The sequence below is a fragment of the Oryza sativa genome, chromosome 1 (assembly GCF_034140825.1).
Source record: "Oryza sativa Japonica Group chromosome 1, ASM3414082v1".
Lineage (NCBI taxonomy): Eukaryota > Viridiplantae > Streptophyta > Magnoliopsida > Poales > Poaceae > Oryza > Oryza sativa.
Window position 1 is genome coordinate 13,339,488 of NC_089035.1, and position 19,309 is coordinate 13,358,796.

The window sequence follows — 19,309 nt, forward strand, 5'->3', positions numbered from 1 at the left end:
CTCACTGTTGAGAGACTATTGTTGCATTTGATAAACATTGGATATATTAGCATATTTATGATTATTTAATTTTTAAAACAATAGATAAAAATTTCTTTTGAGGGGATAAATTATACATAATATTGTAGCATATATCGTATAGTATATCCTAACTGAGTATTATTATATCCTAACTAAGTTATCGTACATTCAGGATAAACAGAGCAAGAGATAAGAACACAAATGAAAAAAAAAAGAGGATCACCTAACTATGTTGACATGTTGACGATATGTGGCCAGATCGTCTCGACAAATGACAACTCCGCGAGGGGCTAAACTGCAAAGAGCCAAAGAGGAGATAACAGGAAAATTCAAAACCTTCCAAGGGTGCAAACGCAAAACAAGCCGAATCGCAGTATCGTATCGTATTCGTACCCAAAGTCCAGCAACGTGATCGAATTCCTTCACCGCCACACCCCACCAAGAAAAGTCCACTTTACCTCATTCCTAACCCCAACCCCCGCCTCGCCCGCCCGATTCCCCGCCGCCGCCGCCGCCGCCGCCGCGGAGCTCGCCGGAGAAGCGGCACTCGCAGAGGAGTGGCCCGCCATGGGGCCGCCGCAGCAGGCCAGGGGCGGCGGCATCGACATCGAGGCGTGCGCGCGCCCGATCGCCGTCGACCACCGCATCAAGCTCCCCTACTACTTCCGCATCGCCGGGAACCTCCTCCGCCAGGTCAGGCCCGCCCCCGTGGTGAATCCCTCCCGGGACGCCAGATCCCTCCTCCTGGTCGATGAGAGCGCCTGCCGACTTTGGTAGATCAATTTGCGCGATTTCGCTGTAGCACGCTGATTGTGGTTGGGGGCTGTCGGGATTCGATGAATTGGGGATTGTTTCGTTACGCGATTAGCGTCGATTCTTTTGGTTCCGGTACCGAATTGTGTTAATGCTGGGTGCTTCGATGTGGTTTTGCGCAGGCTAAGATATATCGAGACGAGAATAATCTCGTCGACCTGTATGTCATCCTCCTGCGTTACTCGAGGTGGGTTGGTAGCTGAATTATCTTGATATTTTTTTTGTTCTAGTGAAGTTCCGGGGTCACACCAAACGTATGTATTGTTGCAGCTTGGTTTGCGAGACGATTCCAAAGCACCGTGACTACCATACATTCAAGTTGAGAGAAGTGGATTTCTTCAGGCTTGCTCCACATAATCAATCTGTAATTCCTCTCGCTTTACTACTGTGTATATATATGGTTTTAAGTTGTCTAGTGGATCCCAGTTGATTGTTTTTAATTATGGATAACGATGTTCTTTGCTCTATCAGCTGTCTCTAAGTAACTGTCATTTTGTCATAGAAACTAATTGAAGTGCTCAGTGAGCTTGAGTCACTGAAGCCAGTTGTGCAGCGGCAAATCACTGAGCATAACAGAGCAAGAGGAGGTGCCATCGAATCCAATAGTATAAATGGAACCATTGCTGTAAATAATATAACAAAACAGCATATGACAAATCCTTATACATATCAGGTATATATATATAAGCCTGTTATGGTTATTCTCTCTCATTATGGTCAGCTTCTAAGTGCTTGTTCTGGTTTACTTTCTTGTTCAGCCATTTGTAGGAAGCAACAATGGATCATTTGAAAGACCTGTCCCTGGTGGGAATCATCAAATGGCACCATTAATGAGTGCTCAACCTGATAGACTGACCCGCAAACAGTATGTGTATATTTCAGTCATATTTATATGTATGTTTTGGGTGTTTCATCTGTCTTAAATAAAAAGTAGACATTTATTACTTTTCATATTGATACTGTGAGCTATTAATTAAGGAAAGGAAACTCAATAGACATGTTTATTAGCTTACCTAAAACATCATAGAACTTGATTGACTCAATTAGGTAAGATTTAAGACCAAAATTTTGCTTGTAGGTAAGAGACCATTCATGTGCCCTAAATTAAATTGGGTGTTCAAGAATTTCACTATTTTTTTCAACAAAAATAGCAGATTCCTTTGGAATATGTTGGTTCTCCTCCACACCAAACATGCTCATAGTTCATAATGTGCAACAGGTCACAGATCTAAGTCTTCAGTTAGGAGATATTTAGAAATCAATCACTAGTTGTACAGTACAGTCTTTTTTAATATAAAAAATAACATTTTTCTTGCATGAACCAGCTGTATTTATCACTTGATTTTTTCGATGGGCTACAATTGTATAACAGTATAAATCGATGAACATAAATTCTATACTGCATCCAGGGTATTTGGTAATCGTTGATTCCGCGCATGCCATAGTTGTAAATGTAAAGCTGTGAAACATCATTACATGGCAATAGAAAATATTAAAGAAGGCCAGTTGGTTCGCAGCATCGGTTAAAGTTAGTCAACTTATAGAAGAGTTATAGCAAGAATGTTACTTTTATTTGCATGCTTTTGATTAAGTGTTTTCTTTATTCCTATTTGACTCTCTTGTCAATGTATTTCCTGGAAAAATAGACAAATTCATTATTTATCCCTGACATATTTGTAGCCATTTGTGCTAGTAGACTAAAAACTTATCATTTGCCGTCTATTTTAAACAGACTTGCAAATCTCCCTTTCCCTAAAGAAGAAACATTAGCTAGACACTCTATATTGGGACCTAATGGGCTTCATGGGCAATGGACTGGGCCTGTTACTGCAATCAAGGTACGGTTATTTTCCTCATTCTCTGAATGTGTTTGCTTGAAAAAAAATTAACCATAGAGAAGACATCCATAGTCTTATTGATTTCCTTATTGCTTGTTGCAGGTTCAGTATCCAAGCAATCTTGATATAATAAAAAGCGATGTGTCTAGGTGAGAATTTAGATGCTTACAGCTTAATATCTCTAAAGTGATTATATTTTCTACTTGTCTCTTTCTTCTTCCAAACCCTGTGTTGAACTTCTTTCAAGTCGGAAAAGTTTATCTTACTAATTATCTTCATAGCTTACCAGCTCCATAAACTTCATTTGAACTTCAGTGTTTCTTGGAACTTCTGTAAGAATTAAATTGCTTCTAAAAAAATAGTACACAACTACAAAGATCCATTAAAACAGAAGTTACAAAAAACTGTAAAAAACAACCATACAAAAAAAAAGTAAAACAGATTGAATATTCAGTAATGTCTTTTCGTGGAGTTTTACTATCTTATATTTTTTTTGTTTTTATTGGTGGAATTCATCTATATTTTTTTATTATTGTATGATATTTATATTTTTTACTGCCTTCTGTGTACTAATATTTTAATTCTAAAAAAATTACGTTGTCTCTTTGACAGAACTTTTGTTGATCACATAGGTATCCCAGAACATTTATCTCAGTTATTTTCTAATAGCCCTACAGTTTTTTTTTGAGTGAGTTGCACTTTGGGCCACCTTTTATTACCGAAGTTTCACTTCAAACCACCCTTTAACCAATCTTTTCACTTTGGACTAGGTATTTTTCCCTTTCTTGCACATTGGATCACCATAATGCTTTTGTCTAGCCATGTCCAACCTCTCCTCCGGCAGAAGATGTGACCTACACCTAAACAGGGGAGATCATCGGCATGAAGGTGCCGATGAGCTTGAGGCTGTTAATATGCTCGCGAAGAAAGTTTGGGTGGTCCAAAATGCAAAGAAGGCAAAAATACCTAGTCCAAAGTGAAAATATTAGGTAAAGGGTGGCCCAAAGTGAAACTTTGGTAATGAAAGGTGGAGTGAATTGCAATCTGGGCCATATATTTTATTACCCAAGTTTCACTCTGGACCACCCTTAAACCAATCTTTTCACTTTCGACCGGGTAATTTCACCATTTTTTTGGTTTAGACCACCCTAAACAATTCCTTCAGCGCCCATCAACAATCTCAATCAAATCGGTTTCGATACATCGGTGAACTTCATCGTCTATATGCAGGCCATATCTTCACCAGAATAGAGGGTAAACATGAATAGTAAAGAGAGTTGGGTGGTTCAAACTGGAAATATGGCAAAGTTACCCGATCCAAAGTGAAAATATTAGTTTAGGGGTGGTCCAAAGTGAAACTTTGGCAATAAAAGGTGGCCCAAACTGTAATTTACTCTAAAAGGTAGTCTAAAGTACAGTTCGCTCTTTTTCTTTTGTGGGTAGGAACCCGGTTATTTTATAATCCATTTTTTAAAGTTTGTCAATAATTAATTCAGCAATATATGAGTATATTGGTGCCTGGCAACTGAAGTTCTGCTGATAAATTTAATTCACATATGGAAATAATTCTAGATTAACCTAATTTTGTACTTACTATTAGTATATTGTAAGAAAAATTAATGGTAATTGTTCAATTCCAGAGGCTTTGCAAGGTGAAAAGATGCCTTGTATTTTATATAGAGCGATGTTTTCTTTCAGGCATTTTGTCAGTTACACAAAAGCTTAAAGCATTTTCTTGAAATAATTTTAGTGATGACGTGCTACATACGTATAGAACCACCTGACAGAAATGTCAAATGGCTCTACTAAATAGATATATTTTGAAAGGAGGAAACATCCAAATTTGAAAGCAGAAGTGCTTATTCACATTGTTGCAATAGTAGGGATTGCAGCTGGACATTAATCATATTTGTATGGAAATTAGTTCATACTCTCAGCTGAAAACTTTATGTTTCTTATCATGTGACATTAGCACTGTCTTGCTTATGCAGTTTATTTCCATCTGTCTTGAACCAAGATGGTCAGAATGGTCCCAGTACAATATCCACAGATAGCACTCAAATTGAGAATGATGATATGAAATCTGTTCTGTCCCTTGATGATGGTCGATGGTCTAAGCTGGCAGAGGAATGCGCCTCTGTACCTTCTGTTAGTCTGGAAGAAGAATTATCCCAATTGAGTATCAAACAGCCTTCACCTCCTCCAGTCTTGGCAGAGTTAGAGCGCAGGCCAATTGCTCCATCAGAAGTTGCAGATCCAACACCAGGACTTGCTGTCTCAGAAACCGGGCGTTATCAGAACTTACATGTTGTAAGTTGAGATATGCACTATCCTTTGAAAGTTGAAACTATAATATTGTTCTGGACCTACAGCTTTACACTAAGCACTTGAGTAGTGTTCTTCTATCTGCATTTTATTTGCATGTATTGTTACTATTGACATAATTTCACTGATGATTTCAATGCTACTTTCTTATTAGCCGGTAAAGTTGATGGAATGTTTTCTAAGGGTTGCTGAGGCAAACACTAAGAGAAGTTTAGAAACATGTGGAGTTCTTGCTGGTACCCTGGTATGTACATTCCCCAAAGAAAATAAGAAGAGTGATTTGACTGGACTGCTTAACTGGACTACTTAAATTTTGTTATATTTTCCTGTAGAAAAAGAGAACCTTTTATGTGACTGCCTTGATAATTCCAAAGCAGAAATCTACATCTGATTCAGTAAGTTATAAATATTCTATGTTACTATCTCGGTCGACATATTTGTTCCATGCTTCATAGTTTCAGTTATACATGTTACTGAATGAGTATATAATTATGACACTTCAAGAGACAACTGAGTTACATGGCTTTCTTTATTTTACAGTGTGAAGCGACAAATGAAGATGAATTATTTGATGTTCAGGACAAGGGCTCGCTTTTCACTCTTGGTTGGATTCACGTAAGTCTGGTTCAATGAAACTTTGATACCATTGATGCCTTTTGTTGTTTGCTCAACAGCTCAAGTCAATAGGGTACATCTACTGTAATAATACCTTAAATTGGTACCAGCACTTATTTTACTATATTTGATATAAAGATATCACTTCATCAGTGAAGATGAACATCTTTACATTAGTAATCCAACTTGATAGCTTCTTTAAAAAAATATTGAAGATGAGCTCCTTCTCTGCCATGTAAAAGAGCCTAATCTCTTCTTTAACACTGGGAATGAAAATGTGATATCAAATTCTTCAGTTGGCATGTCAGTGGGTTGTTTTTTGAAACTTGTTGGTAGAATACTCGATTGCCCATATTCAAGAGGGGCATTCTTGGTACATGCTTAAAGTTGTCATTCCTGTTATCAAGCTTGAGTTTTCAGCATCTATTAGCAGTTTAGGATTCAGATTTTGTCTTCTTCAGTTCTTCTTTGGACATATACGACATTGGAATTCAACTATTGTGCACGGCATTACATAGTACTACCTCTGGTTTTTAATAGATGATGCCATTGAATTTTTTACACGCGTTTGGCCATTTGTCTTGTTCAAAGAAATTACATAATTATTATTTATTCTGTTGTGACTTGGTTTATCGTTAAAGATACTTTAAGCATGATTTTCATTTTCGCATATTCGCACAATTTTTAAATAAGATGAATGGTGAAATGTGTGACAAAAAGTTAACCGCGCCATCTATTAAAAACCGGAGGGAGTACATTGTTAAGTGTCAGAAAATGCTGCCAAAATATCATTCATTTTTCATGCACAAATAGGGCAGTTCTATGACTGTGTCAATATTTATGAGCGGTTTCAGTAGATAAAACTGAATTACACATCTCATGCAACGTTTTTTTTTGTTTTCTTTGATTAGAACAACTGTGAGTATAATTTGTTGGGCCTGCTTTCTTGCGTTAAAATATTCTGTTTCTTCTGACATCATTTTTCTGTTCTTTTTTTCCAGACACATCCAACACAGTCCTGCTTCCTGTCTTCCATTGATCTCCATAATCATTATTCTTATCAGGTAATATTTGTCAGATTGGATCTCACATAGCATTACCACTTGGGGCTGCAATTTCTATTGAAGTAATTTATGTTGTCTTGCCTACACTTTATTGTGATATTAATCTTATAACTGTTTTCTCATTGATTTCTATGAGGAAAACACCAAACAAATGCATGTCCTAGAGTAATTGTCAGGATGTTTCCCAGTAGTGAAATTATAAATGTCTGCAATGCACTGATCACCCTTAGACCAGGAGCTGAAAAAGAATGTCTATGTTACCCACATATGGGGATACGGATACGCGATATGTAGATACGGAGATACGGCGTTCTCTAAAAAAACATGGATATAGGAATCATCTATACATGTAGAAAATAATATGACTCGTGCAAGGAAATCAGAATATTGTAATACCAGTGACAGCCTTCAAAAAAGTATCAGTAATAAACAGTACATCATGTCTTCCTCTCTAACTTTTCTCTATCTTCTCCAATAACTCAAACTTACCTCCACAATCCACTGAATGGCATGGGTAGCATGTTAGTTTGCCCTTGCTTTGCTGGCCCATTAGTTCCTCTATGAATTTGCAGCTACATATCAACCGCACATTAGCTAATCCGAAATTCATCAGCTCTAAACTACATAGCACTTGTACTAAGAAAATAGAAAAGGGGAACAAGAAAGTTGGAAGGGCCAACAACTCAAAGCCTCACTGGGGATGAATGAAGTTAGTGGCTGGTGACGGTGGCGTTTGTGGTGGCGATGGAGGATGGCAGTGGGGGCAGTGCTACGCTCCACGGCGGCGGCAGTGCTGCACCACTGCATATTTGGCATCTGGCGCTACACCTGGCTTCCATCGACAGCGGCACTGCATTTGGCTTCTGTTGTCAACAACGACACTGTGTTCCGCTTCCATTGACGGCGGTCTTGAACGAGAACAACAAGGGCCTCACATTGTGAATGGTTGCCAGGATGAAGCGATGCATAGTTTTCGTTTCCGGGAGGAATTGGGATATGTATCGGGGAAGTATCCTGATTTGTTTTATTTACATGGAAACAATGAAAATCACTGATACATACGGTATACGTATCATTTGGACCCTATCCAATGCACGCATCCGTATCCTTTCGTGTATCTGATACGAATACGTGGCTTTTTGGCGTATCCAGGTAACACAGGAATCTGTTCATGACATGTGCAATTTACCCAGTGCTCATGGCAAAGTTTTGTGCTATCTGTTGATTTTCTTCAGAATATTATTGCATACCCAGACATGGTTAGATCCAATATGATATGATGGTTTCATTTCTATGTATTCTCGTGTTCAATTAATTACTAGAGTAGCATGCGCCCTGCTAATTTGCTTAGTATGTACTGGCTGGTAAATTGAACGACATTGTTTCTATGTCAGAATTTTCTGCCTGAAATCATTTCATGAAAGAAAAAAAACATTATTTTCTATTTGTTCATGTGTTTGCTAATTGATCTTTTATACCAACAGGTGATGTTACCTGAAGCAATTGCAATAGTTATGGCACCTACTGACACAAGAAGGTATGTGATTTGCTCTGTGACGTTTACTTGTGCATTTGGCAGCCAGTTGAGTCAATTCTTTTATACTCCCTCCGTCCCAAAATATAAGCATTTTTGGATTTCGACACAGTCCTCGAGATGCTACTTTGACCAACAATATCTATAAAAATAAGATGTTTTAAATAAAAAGATTTACATGTTATGATAGTTTGATTAATATTATAAATCTAGTAACATCAGTTTTACATGATTGTTCTCTTTTATTTCTTTTGCTATTAATAGTTAACGTTAAAAATAGTTGACTTGGCACTATGCTAAAAATGGTTATATTTTGGGACGGAGAGAGTAGTTTGCTTCTTGGGATGCTAATTTTGAAGCATTTGTAGTTTGCATCTTTCAACTTAGGTCAAATGTGCAATCTGTTGCATCTCTGACCGAGTAGTACAATTTCGTGCTTACAATTTCCTCAATAACATCGGAACGTCTTTGTTTTTACGTTCTCTAGCAGTACATATCTCTAGCAGTACATTGTTAAGCCACTCGCTGCAGTTTCTTTTTACCCTATAAGATTGATGAAAATTTTTTGAAGCGGAATTAATAGTCTACATAATGTTTGCTTGTCTGCTTGTGCTTGCTAGCTTGTGATTGTCTGCTTGTGCTAGCTTGAACCATGTTGAATATGGACTGTGCATTAGATGATCATGTGATCTTGAATGTGTTGTTGAACAGAAAACATGGTATATTTCATCTCTCTGATCCTGGCGGTATGGGTGTGATCCATGATTGCCCGGAGAGAGGATTCCATCCTCATAAGGCCCCTCTAGATGGTTCACCAATTTATGAGCATTGCTCCCATGTGTATATGAACCCCGATGTAAAGTTTGATGTGATTGACCTTCGATAATGGTGAGAACTCCATCCGCGAAAGACTGGCAGCTGAACAAGTTGGCTGCCTTTATTTTTTTAACTGTGCTGAAGAATCTCGAATACCGATGTAAGTGATTGTACATAGCTATTTGCATGTATAGAGTTCCGTTGAAATGAATATCTTCGGTATCTATGGGGAATTTATGAATTTATTGTATTTCATTATACTCACTTAGCTCTCAAGATATACGCTTGTAAGACGAGGTGGAAATGTTCAATCTCATTTTTATGCCAAGTCAATTGTTGTACATTTGAACACTCAGATTATTTTAGCGCTATTTCTATTACTTATATTTGGTTTATTTTAGGATGGTTATTTACTTATTTATTAACAGCCCCATCTTTTGGTTTATGTTTATCGGTCAAAATTTGAATTTTTGATTTTGAGTTTTTTTTAATCGAAGTTTATTTTTTTTGCCTTTGCTTTAAGATTGTTAAGAACACGTATGCAATTTTTTTTTCAATTTTTTTTACAAATAAATAAGTGAAACAATGGGCCGTAAGGTTTTTGAAGTATATCTGCAACATGATCATCTTATAATGATGGTGGCTATGGTCCTAATTTCCCGGTTTCCTCACCCGGCCGGTCCAAATCCATAGGTGGCATTGATGCTTGCTTGCTTGTCCTTAGGGTTTATACTTGTTCAAATATGATGTTTCACACTATAAGATATTTTATGTTTTAAATAGATTCATGTATTTCTATGTATGTGCTGATGGAAATATAAGCACATACTGATATAATTTATTTAAATAAATTATAATGTTGAACATGTGAACTAGTTAAACATGTAAACATCATGTGATCTAAATTAGACAGTAAATCATGAATAAGGCAAATAGGCGGAATATGATGAACATTTATGGAGGGTTTGGTTATGGTCTGGATTTAGTCGACGAGGAGCGGCATGCATCGCATGAACAACGTGCGGTGTCAAATGTTGTCGTCAGTGCGCAACCCTTGAGCATAGGGGAAGATGAGCCGTTGTGGAAGACTCCTTGTTATGGTGTGGATTTAGTCGACGAGGAGCGGCATGCACTGCATGACGTGCGGTGTCAAAAATGTTGTTGTCAGCGCGACACCCTCGAGCGTAGAGAAAGACGAGCCATTGTGGAAGACTCGTAGAGGTTACACAAGCATGAGGAGTCCATATCAGTGGACCATTCACGTGCATCTCGTATACGAGTGTTCACAAGCATGAGGAGTCTATATCAGTGGACCATTCACGTGCATCTCGTATACGAGTGTTCCTCTAGTTCTCTCCACCACACATGTCTCAATTGATTAGAAGAGCACTCTTACATCCACGCCTTCCCACTAGATGGGCTTTTGTGATTCCCCAATAATTAATCTCCATATGTACCTTAGCCCACATATTAATTCCAGTGTGTTCTTTTTAAGGATGTCAGTGAACCTAGATAAAAAAAAATGAAGAGGCCAAAACGTCTTATAATATAGACCAAACTGAGTACATGACTAAATGGTAGATATAAAATGTAGAATGGATTTGCCTCGTTACAACAGTTTACTTCACGTGTTTTGCACCTTTGATCAATTATCCAAATGGTATAGCGCATACATATGCGTGATATAGCTTTATAAGAGAGGATAGATAATTTATACCTTACATCAATTATTTAAATGCAAATGCTAAAATAACTGAGGTGACATGGTGTTACTAATATTTTTGTGGCAAATTATGATGCTCAAGAAACCATATGGAAGTTAACTCTTACCTCTAGTGCTCCAAGTGACAAGATTTTCAATTCAAGATTCCAAAGAATCAGAAACTATCAGCATATTGTTGTTGTTACAACTAGGTTGGAGATAGCTATGCTGCTCCCATTGGATTACTTCCGTGTGCATTCTTGGTCGTTTGTCATCTATATATTTAAACTTTTCTATATTAATTCTATTTATGTACGTACAATAATTGTTTTATTTCTCGTACACCATTCTCTTCACCTAAAACATCATTGTCTATAATATTTTATTTTTATTTTATTATTTTTTAGGAATTCCCACAGCAAGGTGCAATGTATCATTTAGTTATAGAAATGCTATAATCAACACGATAACATACAAGTGCTATGCATGTTGCATGGATTCTTGCCCCATTATAATCAGTGCATGCGGTATAGTAGTCCTCATTGTTTGAACCGATGACTGCGAACTTGAACTTGAATTGCTACCATGCGACACCCATAATTACCTCCATTTAATTTACACATTACGTGTTTATTTCATTTCACACTATCTAATCGTTTAGTAGCATGCGAGGAGATGCGCCCTACCATGTCTTTATGCATTGGCATGTCTAGAAATATGACTACACACGTATCACATGATATAACTATAAAATGTAAGATGAAGTGTGGCTTAATACTCCCATCATAGCGCTTGCTAGTTGCAACGTGTATACATGTGTATGATTCTAGTAACAACTTGAATTCCTATAACATCATACACACGAGAAAATCCTCGCAAAATAGAGGGCAACTAAATCATGTCACTGTCTTGAAACGGTATAGATTATGATCTTGACCCCATGTGCCACCGCATGGACGGCTGCATATGCACGAAGATAAATATTTAATTTGGAGGTATCACGATATTAGTTATCATCAAGGTATCACGGAGATACATGCAAAGATAATGCATATCAATATCTCAATGTATATATCCAGGTACAAATGATGGTATCATCATGATACTTGAAGTATTTGTGGTATATCTTCGAGGTATCACAGAGACACACATGAAGATAATGCATAATGATATATAAAGCTATCATGGTGATTCCTAGGTCAAGATACATATTGATATTTCAAGGTATCATGGTACTACGATGTAGTAGCGGACATAGGAAAACAAACATAGCTATAGCAGAGATGAACAAGTTGATTAAGAGCATTGCGATCCAACCAAGAAAAAAAACATTAAAAAAGCACACATTGCAATCACAAACATAAATAGATTATATACTAATTGAGTCAACATCAACTACGAGAATGCAAACATGCAAAAAAAAAAAAGAAGAACACAATAGATACAAGAAAATACCTTGTTGATGTCCTACACATCACAGTTGACCTTTAGCCCTAAAATAATATAAAACAATTATAACATGTCAAATAAGCAAAGTATAAGGGTCAATATATACTTAGTAGTTGATGCTTTTTAAAAGAAAAGGAAGCCAAAAGACTTACTAAAGCACTAATTTTGGTTGTTTTGCTGGGAGACTTAAGTAGCTGCATTCTCCTAGCTTTCATGTTTTGGAACTACTTCTTGATGGCATTAAACAAATCATGCTCAATATACCACAACATCAAGTTGTTAAGCCACTCATTGGATAGCCTATTGCGCAAACCAGTCTTGATATTCATAGCCGAGAACACTATTTCAACAATTGTTGTTGCAACTAGTAGAAGCAAGGCTAACTCAATAATACGTTAGACCAATGGATATACAATATGTCTCCCGGTTTGAACCATCTTCTTAGCTAGACTTGCAAATTCTTGGCAATCAATAAAATCCTATATTCTTCGCACATGCAGAATGAAGGTTTCAATTTGATCCTTTATAGCGGCACAATCACAATTTGAGAAATCTTTCTCATAAATCTCTGAGTAAGTCGAGCAATCTTGCTCATATCAGACATAGAGAATAAGTCTCATTGAAGCGGTGATTCATCTCCGTGTTGATAACATCAAGCGCAGCACAGAAAACATCAATATGATAGTGATGGTCTTGAGTGACTATGATTCCACTTAGCCTTGATCTGCCCTATCTTGGTCTTGTTTTACTCATATTTGGTATTGGAATCTTGTATTATTCACAAAATGTTTTAATTTCTTCAAGTAACGGCTCCTAACCATCATTGCTCACATTGACCAACTCTACATGTTTTTTTTACATCAATAAGCTATGACATAGCTTGCACAATGTTTTGATCCTTCCTTTGCAACATCAAAGATAACTCATTAGTAATATGAAAAAAAACATCTTCATGATGAATACAAAATTAAAGCTCTCCATTAGCCTCATCAAACCAATTGCTAGTTTTACAAAACCCATCTTGATTTGGTTTTTGGCTAGATCGAGGTGGTTGTCAACTCCATATTACCACAAGGTGTTTAGGTGCCGGATCCTGATTGTCTTATTGCCAAAAAAAAAGTTCCCAACAACTTGGAATCGTTAATTCAGCGCAGAAGTGCACGGTTCTAGCTAGGAACAATATGTCAATATCTGTATTTATCGGGAGCCAAAGCTATGGCAAACCTTTAATTTAATTTGAGGTGCATTTGTGTGCTTAGCAACCGTTGTAAGTTATAACCACAACAAAAATGGCATTTGGCGCTAGTACTAGTAATTGAGGAGACAAATTAAACGTTCTAATATTTTAGGAAAAAAGGACCCATTCCTTAGTCCCTAAAGACTAATTAATGTGACCTCATCTACACACTTACATGTATTGTTATTCTTAATTTATAAGAAGGAAAAAGTACGAATTACCCCCTCCCCCCCGGGAACTATCGCGGTTGACCGAATTATCCCCTAAACCCGAAAACCAGACATTGTTTAACCTGAACTTTCAATACCGGACAAATTACCACCCTCGACCTAATCTAGAGCGGTTTTTTCCTACGTGCCGTACGCGGTAGTCCAGTCGGCATTTTATTTATAAAAAAGGGACCCACCTGTCATATTCCTCTTCCACTCTTCCTCTCTCACTCTCTCGCGGGTTGGTGGCAGATGGTGGGCGTCGCTGACGTCACCAGCGAGGTCACCGTCACCAGCTAGTGCGGCGGCGAAGGCGGTGGTGGCGGCGGAGCGGAAGTTTGCAGGAATACCGCTGGTCAGGAGGACGCCGGCGACCTCCGGCAGGGGGCTGTCTTCGTGTCCACGTTCGGCGGCCGGCGAATCTTCTCCAATGATACGGTTGTGTACACATGCTCCACCTCCTCCGGCATGGATGCCATCGTCAGCCTCGGCAGGCGCAGTGTCCTCGGTGCGTCATTCTGGAGGTTCGCCTACTTCATCGACGGTGATCTTAGGAGCTTCGTGTGGCTCGGCGACGCCGCGGCGCCGGCGCAAGGTGGTGGTCGGAAGAGCACCACTACCCCGCTCATCCCAGTCGGCGTCGACAAGGCGCCGAACATTGACCCTAACCTCTACTTCGTCGCCATCACCGGCATCAAGGTCGGCAGCGGCGAGACTGTCAACGACAAGGCCGCCGCAATCATGACCACTGATACCATCCATTTCACGCTTCTCAACCTGGTTCACTTCGACCACCTCAAGAAGTAGTTGCCGGGGACGGCGGACAAGGGTTCATCCGTACTTGTAGCCGCTGCTGCCGCCTCCTCCTCATCCCCCGCCGCCTCCGCGTTCGGTGGCGCCGCCCACTGTCTGCAGCCGACTCGCGAGAGAGTGAGAGAGAGAAGAGAGAGGAAGAGTGAGAGAGAGAGAGTGGTAGAGAGAGAAGAGAGAGAGGAAGAGTGGAAGAGGAATATGACAGGTGGGTCCCATATTTTTTTATAAATAAAATGCTGACTGGATTGCCATGCATACGCCACGTAGGACAAAACTGATCTGGATTGGGTCGAGGGGGGTAATTTATCCGGTATTGAAAGTTCAGGGTGCACGATGTCTGGTTTTTGGGTTTAGGGGGGGGGGGTAATTCGGTCGACCGGGATAGTTCGGAGGGGGGGAGGGTGGGGGGTAATTCGTACCCTTTCCTTATAAGAAAAGGCTTTGGTGAATAGCATTCTATGCAATCTAGTCCGTTAAGTTTTAGCAAAGGCCCAATTTGATCCTTGAATTTTTATTTTGTTCGCATAGGCCCTCCAAGTATTCTTTTTTTCCTTACAATCATACTTGGACCCACTTGATGTGTCACTAGAGATTGTATTAGGCCTCTCACAGTGCGGTGAGCTAGACCGGTGCTACACGGTGCCAGCTCGGATTGAAGCATACGTGGCAGAAGGAATCGCACCCTAGCAGAGCTCCTCGCCCCCAAGCAGAGCCGCGCGAAACCTCGCCAAAACGAGGGCACGAGAAGGAGAGGAAGGCGCGAGGCGCGTGCGCTGTGGGGTACGGTTCTTGGCCACGCCGTGCCCTCGCACCGCATCGAGTGGAGAAAACCCCAATTCACCCACGATTCTTCCCGCCACCGAAACACCCCAAGCAAGAACGTAGAAAAAAGAACTTGATCTGTCCCAAGAACACAAGAGGAATCACCAAGAAGCAAAAGAAACAAAGAAATCTCGATCCGTCCCAAGAACACAAGAGAAATCCAGAGCCCTAGATCTCATATTAACCAATGAACAACACATCTCACATGCACAAAAACAACAATCAATAATCCCCTAAGTTGTACTATAGTTGGAGCCAATCCATCATCAGATCATCAGCGAGGAGGCAACTCGCTGTCGCGCGCCCGCTTCCTCCTCGCCACGGCTTCTCATCGGCGTCGCGCCATTCGTTCTTGCCGCCGCCCCTGCCGCGGCCACCACATCCGCCGCCACGACCCCCAAATCTAGCGGCGAATCCGGGGCCCCGCACTGACAACCGCCGCCACAACTTGGATCCGGACTCGGGCTGTATCAGCGTGTCGTCTTTGGTCAAAGCCGTAGGCGAGCCAAGAACCGGCGTCCGCGCGCTGCCAAGAACCAGTGGCCGCCCGCGCACTAGCGAGCTGCCGCCAAGATCGAGGGAGAGGAGGTGCCGGCGAGCCTTCGGAAGACCACTGAATTCGCCGCCGATGACAGCCGCAACTCCGGAAGACCACACCGCTGACTGCTGCTTGGGAGGAGAGGAGAAGGAGGCGGCGCGGCGGCGTGGGAGGCGAGGAGGCGCGGCGGCATCGGAGAGGAGAAGGAGGCGTGGCGGCGGCGAACCGGGAGGATCGACGGCTGAGGCGGAGTGGGAGGAAGCAGCGGAGAAGACGATGGAGGAGAAAGAGAGGAGAAGACGGGTTGCTGAAGGTAGGTAAGGGAATTAATTTCCTTCGGTCCCCCTCGCTGCCCAAGTCACGAGCGCTGTGAGTGCCGTTTCCTTGTACAATGCCCAAATCCAACTAGGTCACGCAAAATAGGATTCTTGCACTGTGGGGAACGGTGTCTTTGGGCCAATTTTTTGGGCTAAGACCCTACCACCGGTGCTTGCACTATGAATGCTCTTAGAAAACTCGTTCTTGGGCTTTGGCTTACACAAACCATTACTGTTAACAGCAAAATTTGGCAAGATAGACTCAGATTTGGAGTTGGATATCGAAGCGGAATCGAAGGAGATTGAATCTTGCCGAAACGGACTGCGCATCGGCTGGGCAGCGTATCGGTTGGAAGCAGAGTCAGAATTCAATTGAGCCGATACAGGTCGACTTGGGGCTCAGTTTGGGCCTCGATTGGGATAACTGTCATTACCGTTTAGGGATAGAGCTCATTTAAGGCAATTGTATCTATTAATTAGGATATTGATGTCGGTTTGAGTTAGAAATATGACAAGAGTCCGCCATATGGACTTATTTGTATTTTATCTTTAGAAAAATTTGAGTCGTATCCGTAATGGACAAGTTTTGTACTTAGGGTATAAATATAAACCATAGATCATTTGAGGAGAAGCCCACGTTTCCTTGGGCAGGAGAAGATTGATCTGGCTTATGACACTCCAAGGAAAAAATCTAAGGTTCAGCCCATCTCCAGCATTTTCTCCCAAGTCCCAAAGGCACAAGGTTCAAAAGGCCTCCCTCCTCCAATACCAGTGCAGCAATTGCAGAAGATTGGAATTGATCAATGTGGCATGCTTCCTGAGGATGTAGCCACTGATAAACTACTCAAGCAGAAGAAATGAACCCAATCTCGTATCATTTTCAGGCCTTGCTAGGCCTCTACTTTTGGTGTTGTAATAAGGCTATACTCTCTGCCACTTTCATGTGTTCTTTTGCGGATGTTGGTTTGCTGAACCTCTCTGATAATATGTTACGCTGCACGATATCTTACTTTTGCTTATTCGTGGTCTTGAATGCTATATTTTGCTTCTGCTCATTCTGGGTCTTGGATGATATACCTCCTATCGAACCTTTTGGCTGTGATTGGTTAACGGCCTGGGCTTGTTTACTGGAAAAGCTTCACAATCATTCAGAGAATGCCATTATGGAACATCAGCTAGACTGTTTTCCATCACTCTTCAAGATTTATAAGCCAATTGATGAATAATCAAAACCACAACAAGTCTTGCCATATTCTTTGTTGGAATGTTAGGGGAATCAACTCTACTAAAAAATGGCTAGCTCTCAAAGACAAAATTGCTGAAACCAACTGTTCTATCATTTGTATTCAAGAAACAAAAAGGGAACATTTTGATCACTCATACTTAAGGAACTTTTGCTCAAAACGTTTTAACAAATTCGTCTATCATCCTTCGGTAGGAGCATCTAGAGGTCTCATTATCATTTGGAACAGCGCAACAGTAACTGGAAATGTAATCTCATATCTGCCCTATGCTATCACTGTGGAATTTACATCAACATCCACTTTAATTGAGAAATGGAACCTCACCAATATCTATGGACCATGCGCAGGAGAGTTGAGGGATGAGTTTGTAAACTGGTGTTTAATCTTGACATAGAGCCTGATCAGTGCTGGATTCTAATGGGGGATTTCAACTTTATAAGATCAGTGGAAAACAGAAACTTGCCAGGAGGAGACATGAATGATATCCTTATTTTTAATGAGATTATTAGTAATACAGGGCTGGTAGAAATCCCTTTAAAAGGCAGAGCCTATACTTGGAGTAACATGCAAGATCAACCCTTATTGCAACAACTGGATTGGGTTTTCGCCTCTACAACATGGACTTTAAAATTCCCCCATACCATGGCCACAACAACTTCAAGATACATATCTGACCACGCTCCTTGCCAACTTTCAATTGAAACTTCCGTTCCAAAATCAAGCATTTTCAGATTCGAAAACTACTGGGTGTCAATTCCAGGTTTCCTGGAGGTAGTTCAGCACTGTTGGAATATACCAGTCAGAGGAAATAATCAGGCCATCACAATAAACTCCAAGTTAAAAAAAAATGTAAGAAGAGGCCTTAAAGCTTGGAGTAAAAGATTTTCTAATCTTAACAATCTGATTGCAAATTGCAATAAGGTCCTGTCAGCCCTTGATAATCTAGAAGAACATAGAACATTGGTCATTCAGGAATGGAACTTTAGGATCATTTTAAAAGAACACATTCTCAAACTGCTGAATTACAAAAATGAGTTTTGGAATAAAAATATGTACAATCAGATGGGTAAAATTTGGAGATGAAAATACCAAATTCTTTCAGGATTTCTCACCTAACTCTTGAAGATGGAACAATCATCACCTCTCATGCTGAGAAGGCACATGTGCTGTATACATCATACAAATCCAAAATGGGAACCCAGGGAATAATGCAAATGGTACTTGACCTCTCAAATCTTTTACATTCATCTCAAGAGTTGGAAGCTCTAAGTGAAATACCTTCAAATGATGAACTGGATTTGATTATAAAGCACTTGCCTTTAGACAGAGCACCTGGGCCAGATGGTTTTAATGGTATGTTTCTTAATAAATGTTGGAATATAATCAAGCAAGATTTCTATGAGCTGGCTCACCAATTCTTTCTAAGCAATATGCCTTTGGATAATTTGAACCACTCTTTCATTACCCTCATCCCAAAGAAACCTTCCCCTGAATCTGCAAATGACTTCAGGCCAATTGCCCTGCAAAGTTCTGCTCTAAAATTCCTCACAAAGATCATGGCTAATAGATTGCAACCATTAATCCAGAATCTTATCCACAAATCAATATGGTTTTATTAAAAGCAGAACCATTCAAGATTGCCTAGCATGGACTTTTGAATATCTTCACCAATGCCAGCAAACCAAGAGAGAAATAATTATCATGAAAATTGACTTTGAAAAAGCTTTCCACCTGGTGGAACATGAAGCAATCCTGCAAATCTTGCAGGCTAAGGGGTTTAACCAATCTTGGATCAACTTGGTCAACAATGTCTTGAAATCTGTTTCCACTTCTGTGATGCTGAATGGAGTACCTGGAAAAACCTTCAAATGCAAGAGAGGAGTCAGGCAGGGTGACCCACTTTCCCCACTGTTGTTTGTTCTAACCGCAGACCTGCTGCAATCCATTGTAAA

General features: G+C 40.1%; 1 protein-coding gene across 1 annotated transcript; it reads left to right on the forward strand.

Annotated features, from left to right (window-relative positions):
- The first annotated feature begins 426 nt into the window (after positions 1 to 426).
- Positions 427 to 9,367, forward strand: LOC4326798 (AMSH-like ubiquitin thioesterase 3). Its single transcript, XM_015766269.3, has 14 exons — positions 427 to 714; positions 957 to 1,021; positions 1,105 to 1,198; positions 1,337 to 1,507; positions 1,593 to 1,699; positions 2,567 to 2,672; positions 2,775 to 2,821; positions 4,664 to 4,982; positions 5,152 to 5,241; positions 5,330 to 5,392; positions 5,538 to 5,612; positions 6,614 to 6,676; positions 8,161 to 8,213; positions 8,922 to 9,367. Exons 1-14 carry the CDS (start codon positions 589 to 591, stop codon positions 9,094 to 9,096), a joined length of 1,554 nt encoding a protein of 517 aa, XP_015621755.1. The 5' UTR covers positions 427 to 588; the 3' UTR covers positions 9,097 to 9,367.
- The last annotated feature ends 9,942 nt before the right edge of the window (positions 9,368 to 19,309 follow it).

What these genes read in the sequence shown, in the direction of transcription:
- LOC4326798 (XM_015766269.3), top strand. Translation starts at nt 589, where the DNA reads ATGGGGCCGCCGCAGCAGGCCAGGGGCGGCGGCATCGACATCGAGGCG. An exon ending in TTGCTCCACATAATCAATCT is followed by an intron (nt 1,199 to 1,336) that starts GTAATTCCTCTC and finishes ATTTTGTCATAG; the next exon opens with AAACTAATTGAAGTGCTCAG. An exon ending in CAAATCCTTATACATATCAG is followed by an intron (nt 1,508 to 1,592) that starts GTATATATATAT and finishes TTTCTTGTTCAG; the next exon opens with CCATTTGTAGGAAGCAACAA.